Source organism: Dreissena polymorpha, chromosome 13 (assembly GCF_020536995.1).
Source record: "Dreissena polymorpha isolate Duluth1 chromosome 13, UMN_Dpol_1.0, whole genome shotgun sequence".
Lineage (NCBI taxonomy): Eukaryota > Metazoa > Mollusca > Bivalvia > Myida > Dreissenidae > Dreissena > Dreissena polymorpha.
Window position 1 is genome coordinate 53,931,929 of NC_068367.1, and position 7,765 is coordinate 53,939,693.

The window sequence follows — 7,765 nt, forward strand, 5'->3', positions numbered from 1 at the left end:
TTTATTCAGAGACAACAGTTTAATCATTTTTAGCTCCATCCATTTGATTTCCCTTGGTTTATGTGCAAGTTATTCTTTGACACAAATAAGCTTACCGACCCGTTCACTTGATTTAAAAAGCAAATCTTTCGTATATAATGTATTATAATATGTTTTTTTTATATTATTATACAGATTATGGCGTGTTTATCCTCACCAACGTTTTTCTTCCTGTTGATCTGTTTGCTCGGCAAGTTGAATGGAGCACAAGAGAGTGATTGTTTTCCATGTGCATGTGTTTCCAAAGAAGACAATGATCTGTACAGAGTTGACTGTAGATCCAATCATAATCTGAAAGGGAGACTACCGGACTTCAAGCACATAAACGAAAGTCAGATTCTGTCACTGGACATGTCGCATTGCAACCTCGTAAATCTTTCAGACAGAACTGAGACACCTTTTCGAAATTACAGTAGCTTGAAGGAGTTGTATTTGATCAACACTTCGATAAATTCGATGAAAAATGACAGTGCGACATTGCAAAGCAAAACATTTATTGGGTTGCAAAAGCTAGAATATCTTAATATCGCACATAATGAAGAATATCCAGTTACCAATGAAACCGACAGTAACATCTTCGAAAGATTAATATCTCTGAAGAAACTCATTATGTATCTAACAAATTTAATAGCAACGACTCCACGTTCTGGTTATCCCGGAAAAAGCTTGAAAAAACTTCCTGCATTAGAAGAAATATGGATCGATGGATTCTCAATTGTTCCATTTGGGGAAGAGTTCCAACATATGCCCAACCTGAAAATTATTGGGATATCAGGCGATTTAATTGAACCGATATGGGATTACGTTGATTACTGCTCCGTGAAAAATATTACCGATGGTCTATTATTCAATTTGCCTTATGTAACCAATTTATCAATTATCCACTGTAACGTTTTGCATATCTGTGCAAACGCGTTTAAAAATATGATAAACCTCCGCATGCTTGATTTGTCTATGAATTATGAATTGGGCTTGGACAATCCGTTCAACAGTTTTAAAAGTTTGAATTCGGACGTTGAAGTACTAATCTTAGATAGCCTTAAGGACGACAGGACAATAGAATGTTGTGTCACTATTTCGAGGAATATGATTGAATCAATTCAACAAACCTCACTGAAAATGATTTCCTTAGATGATAATAAGATAAGTTCAATTGATAGAGATGTGTTTTCGTTATTACCTAAAACTTTGGAACATATCAGAATTAGACGAAACAAATTTGAATTTGGTATATATATGTTTTTTTGCATATCAACTAACAAACGTCAGAAGACTTGAAGCATCGTATTCCCACATGGGACTTCAGTTCGCCATCTCGCACGATTTTGATATATCAGATTATTCTACTGATTTTGTGTCTGAAAAAATCAATTACACATCAACTAATGCTTTCAATAACAATAAACGCCATAACCGTTTAGCCGCTAGAGATGATCACCATTTTAACATTGGACATTTAAAAGCTAAAGAGTGTCCAAAACCGCTGTGGTATATTCCAACAGTTACTATAACTGCGTTTCTACCACCGAAATTGGAATATTTAGATATAAGTCATAGTAAAATTGGGTTACCAATCTACGACCTTTATGTCGATCCAAATAATTCCGTTAAAATAATCAATGCTTCAAATAATTTGCTATATTGCTGGGCGGGACCTATTCACGGTGGCAAAAATGTCGAAATACTCGATCTAAGTAACAATTTTTGTTCGGTTGCTAATGAAAAAATCTTTATTAATTTTCCAAAACTGAAGCGTGTGTATCTTCAAGTTAATTACCTAACTTATGTTGTAAAACATGTGAGCATTTTTTATTCAAATTTGCAACTTGAATACGTAGATTTGTCCACAAATAAAATAAATAACATACATCCCAACTTTTTTAAGAATCAAACAAAAATGCGATGGATTAATTTGTCTAGAAATAATTTAATTGACTTTTACCACAGACTAGCTCACATGTCATTTTTGAACGTTTTAAATCTATCCGAAAATCGCATATATACTTTAAGCAGAAACTTGCGATCGGATCTTGATGACATCGTTTCATCCAGGAACAACGACACTTTGACAGTTGATTTGTCTAAAAATGTTATTGCTTGTTCATGTGTCAACCTAGAGGTATTAGAGTGGATTCTTGAACACACAGCGCCAACCTCCAATCACCTATCTGTCAAGATATCAACTTGTTATTACGTTCACAATATTTCGGCTCTTCCATCACCAACAGTCATATTGACTAAGAACGATTTAGCATACCAAATTGACTTCCTTCAAAAGTTCTGCACCTCTTACACATCGTTGATGATAACAATGGTCGTTATATTATGTGTTGTCGTAAATATCATCGTCGCTTCTTTGATACACCGATTTAGATGGAAAATTCGCTATTGGTACTACGTTGGGCATAGTAATGATACAACATTTAACGACTATACAGCCCTTGACAATTCGTTGCGATGTTCACGATTTAAGTATGACATCTATCTTGCCTACGAGGAAGACGCCCGTGAATTCGTCTTAGAAACACTGAAACCAAAACTTATTGAATTTGAATATGTTGTGTTTGTGCATGACGACATTTTGGACGGACTACCGCTTTGCAACGTGCTAACAAAATCTATTCACGCGAGTCGAGTTGTTGTGTTTGTTCTCTCAAACGGTTCCAGACAAAGTTTGGAATGGAAGATAGCTGCACATATTACAAACGAAGAATCGAATCACAGAGGAAAACCGATATCTTTGGCGATGTTTTACAATTCCGACTCAACTCAAGGACTTCCGGAGAATTTGCAGCTATTGCGACTTGATGCGTTTATCGATTACCCAATCAACGGTAGCGATTGGGAAATAACAGCCTTTTGGGAGGATTTAAAAACTAAAGTGAATGCAATTGACAAAACGGCATTGTAATGTATTTCCAATGTTTACTTTTTGGTAAATGTATATCAACACTTAGTTTTTTTCGTGTGATTTTTAGTGTAATATGTCGCTTCTTTAATGCGTTTATCTATCAGAGGACCATATTAAACAAATGAGCGCGAATGAAAGAGCTTTGTACATAATTTACCGTCACAACATAGTTTTTATGCCCCCGGATCGAATGATCGGGGGTATATTGTTTTTGGCCTGTCTGTCTGTCATTGTATGTGTCTGTCTGTCATTGTATGTGTGTGTCTGTCCCAAAACTTTAAAATTGGTCATTACTTTTGCAATATTGATGATAGCAACTTGATATTTGGCATGCATGTGTATCTCATAGGGCTGCACATTTTGAGTGGTAAAAGGTCAAGGTCAAGGTCATCCTTCAAGGTCAAAGGTCAAATATATGGCTTGAAAGCGGCGCAGTAGGGAGCATTGTGTTTCACAAACATAGCTCTTGTTATGTTATGTATTGTCCGTTAGAACAACGGACAATACATAAAAAACTATGTCAAATTTATATGATGATGATACAGAGTGCAGGATCACTTTTCTTTGGAGTTCCCAATTAAACGTTTCTCGGTGTAAACACACCGGTAAGTGGTGCTTCCTTTTTCAAATAACTTTTAAAAACAGTTGTTCTTAAGAATTTAAACTAATGCATAAAAGACAGATTGTTATGCTGTTTACTGCAATTTGAAATACATCAGAATTACTTAATTTAATAAGCATGTGTTCTTGTTCAAAAATTCATTGTGTACTGCACATTTATGTTTCACGCAACGTGACATTTTGTCACCGATTTCAGACGTATTCAAGGATTTATTCTTATACGTTTATATATCGACACAAACTGCATGCATGAAAAAACTGTTTTTTATGCACTTAAAATGTTTACAAATGTATTTCAATAACTTGCGATATTTGAAAAAAAAAAAAAAAATTAACGGTGTGTTTACATTCTGTTCTGCCCTTAAAACCTCGTAGATTCTGCACCCTGGATAGTTCGATTGTATAAACATGAAAGTAATTGTGGTGCATTCTACGCGTTTCTCCTTTATTGCGACCTTACTAAACAATTTTGAATTTATGCCTTATCTTGCTACGTTTCGGAATATTGTTAGTGTTTTTTTTTTTATAGAAATACACCATTATTGTCAATAGACGCAGCAAGCCGTAGAGTGCATTATGTAAGGTGTAAATAAAACGTAAAATGTATTGACATCATATAACTTGTCACAAATACTGATTCTTGGTTGCACACTATTTTATCTTTGTCCAATAACTGGATAGAAGCGTATAGTGAACATTACTAGATGGGCATCTAACTCTGTCGGTTGACATCCCATTTAAAAGAAATTGATACATTTAAGAAGAAATATGTTGATACCATGTTACTCTCTGAGAACTTAAATTGATTTAATTATTTGGTTGAATGCATTTCATTCCTTATTTTGTACAATTGTTAAACAACTTGAAAACTGCGATATGAAATTATAACTATTACCTTCCTAATGAATGATAATTTTGCGTATACACCATTTCGATTTGAAGGGGGTATTGTTAGTCTTGCGAACACTTTAAACAATAAGAGTTGTTGTGGTAAATATTGTATAGCTGGATGACCAAGTAGGTAAAGGACGCCAAGACTTAATTGTTATATGTGAGCATCGTGTAAGTTTTTTTTCTGAGTAGGATAATTTTAGTCCTAGATATTGTTAACGCGGTTGAAAAAAGAACAAAAAACTTATGCGTTGAGCATTGTCGTAACATTCATATGATAATTTACGGTGCCTATACCACGTGACTTTTTCGGATCTGTGTTGGGAGAATAAAGCGCGACCCAGTTAACATTCTTAAGGATCTCTTTTTGAATATTTCACCAATTTTAATGGGATAAAGTTGAGAGCCCGTTCATTCGTAAAAGTGTTCTATAGGTATCATGATCTTTTCTATCTAAAGAGAAATCTTGTTACTGCTGGAACTGACGGGGTTTTATTCAAATCTAAAAACACGCCCATAAAAAGTTGGTGCATGCGTTTGTTGTATGCGTGTTTTTATGTGATAACAACTAACAACATCGATAACGATATCCCGTCGCTAAATTATAAAAATCCAGCTTTTTTAAGTATATAATCTAAACAATCGATAATGGTGACAAATGGTCAACCGCATGAGTCGTGTATTAACTTCCAGCAGTTGCGCGTCATGCTTTCACTTTTATATAGTCTTTGTAACAACTTGTTTACTTCTATGAAACAATCCCCTTATTTATGCAATAAACTACTGGTTTTCCAAAGAACAATAGTGACATGACTGTGATGAATGTATTATTCTTGTCCATGTGCGTGCGTTAATGTTTGTGGTTAAAAGGTTTTGGTTCATTTTTTAATATGTAAGTTTTTGTGTGGAATTGCACCTGCATGTTACGTTTTTAAGGAGGGCTATGGTTCAGCTTTCAACTTCCATCATCAGATGACCTCTGTTAAAGGTTCTGTCTAATTGTCAAGAAAACATATTGTTTGCAAATTGTATCTGTTTCGTGGATTTAAAATTCATACTTTCAATATTAACCACCGTTATCAACAATACTCGTTATTCGTTATTCGTTAAACATATGAGACGTTTGCAAAACAATCGTGCCGTGTGCGTATTTCAAAGTTTGTTTACGTACCTTCCGACCAGAGGGTGCATTATGTGAGGACCCGAAAGGTTTTGTTGGGCCGTTAAATGTCGCATCGCCGTTAAATGTCGCAGGCTACGAGATTTGTCGCAACGTTGACGATAAATGACGTTGACGTTGACATGCGTACGGGCACCTCGCTTTTCCGATTTCCGACCAATTTAAAACAAGGATTTTTGTCATTTTTGACTACAACTTTACGTTTTTGGTCGAAAATGAATAAATATGACCGCTTCGGTCGATCTTCAACGCAGCTGACAATTATGAACAATACGTACTGACCACAACTGACCATTTCCGGCAGTACTAACTAAAAACTGACCATTCTGGTGGAAGTCGGCCCAAAGATTCTCGTCGGGTAATCTAGATCTAACCTTAAAGTTTTAGTAATTTCACTTAAACTTTTTATTTTAAACATGACTTGCAAAGGTGCGCGACATGCATCGTTAATTTTGCGACATATATCGGCAGTTGAAATTTTTGCGACATTTATCGTTAAAGTTGCGACATATATCGTCATTAAGATTTGTGACATTTGTCGTTCCTTGCGTCAGTTTTATCGTCAACGTTGTGACAAATCTCGTAGCGTGCGACATATAACGGCGATGCGACATTTAACGGCGCAACAACGTGCGATTCACCGTGGTATTTCGTCCGATCTAGAATCTCATTGCATTCATCAAGGACTTGTCGTATGATTTATAATGAAGGCGAGGGTGAGGGTCTATCTGCAACAGAGATATATAACTATCATTAGATAAACATTTTTTTCTGTAAAATATTGAACAATGCATGTGCGTAAAGTATCGACCCAGATTAACCTGTGCATTTGGTACAGGCTAATCAGGGACGACACTTTCCAATTTTATTAAATTTTATGTTGACAGAAAGTATTTTCTAAGCAAAAATCCAGTTTAGGCGGAAAGTGTCGTCCCTGATTAGCTTGTGCGGACTGCACAGGCTAGTCTGGTACGACACTTTACCCACATGCATTAAACCCCCTTTTTCATAGAGCACGGCTCATATATTATATTCTCCTTGTAAATAGATTCGGATTGGTCGAGGGCATCCCACTCCACTCTGTACAAAGTTTACAAGCAATATATGCATTTATCAACATATTTGATAATGTTCACCATACACGCCTTTAAACGCTTTTAAATAAACATATAAATAGTATGTGTTAAAGCAATAATAATCGAAGATGCGAGACATCTTAATTCCATCATAACAACTACTGCATAAACATTAACATAAGCTCCCATTATTTTCTTTGACGAAATTAATTAAAATAATTACTTGCATCGTTATGTAAGGAAATTTACGATTTTGCTGATAAGATCGGGTCTTCTTCGACTCATCTTACCATTATAAATAAACATTCTGATCAAAACAAATATTTAGTTAAAGGTCCTGTGTATCCGCATGTCCCAGTATAAAGGGTGGCATATTTAGAAATTTCGAAAATTGATAGCAATTAGAAAAACTTAATGTTATTAGCAACTTTCATAGCAACAATATATATTGAATAGTTTCACATTCAGTTTGACAGACGGTACAGTTGGCTTACCTTGCATGTCAAGTTTTAAATAAGAATGAGGGCGTACCTATCATTCTATGCGCAATTCTGTATTGTAACCACTGTAATTGTGTACCCCATGCACAAAATATGTGTACTTTTCTATGCAAATAATTGTCTGTCAAATCTGTGATTTTCATCTCATGCCTCTCTGTGTCAATACCATCAATATTCAAGGACCACAATGGAAATAAGAGATTAAGTGCTCTTTGTTGTGTAATCCTTGGTATGATGTTAGTGACATGGTTTCATTTCTCATACATGTTTTATTGTTCCCTTGTTGTATAATGTATGTACATGCAGATATGATTTATCATGTTGTATCATTATACTGAAATAAATCTATCAATCTATTTACCCCGTGTAATAAGAATAGCATAGAAGAATATGAATATTTAAATATTATTAAGCATATTCAACTATTTAGATTTAGATAGATTGTGTGACCTTTGTGTTTACTAAGATGGAGTGTAGGCTAGTGGGCATAACGGCTTCATAAATACCAACACAATCTTTATATTGAAAAACATGCTTTAAATATAGT

General features: G+C 34.9%; 1 protein-coding gene across 2 annotated transcripts in view; it reads left to right on the top strand.

Annotated features, from left to right (window-relative positions):
- Positions 1-7,765, top strand: part of LOC127855811 (uncharacterized) — a 184,738-nt gene that overhangs the window by 569 nt on the left and 176,404 nt on the right. The window contains exon 2 of one of the 2 annotated variants that reach the window (XR_008037749.1): positions 175-3,330. Coding sequence is in view for 1 of the 2 variants with exons in the window: in XM_052391628.1 (XP_052247588.1) it covers positions 178-1,317 (1,140 nt within the window). In the remaining variant the exon portion in view is untranslated. Of the gene's footprint in view, positions 1-174; positions 4,176-7,765 lie in introns of those variants that run through there. The other variant, XM_052391628.1, reaches the window with a different exon arrangement.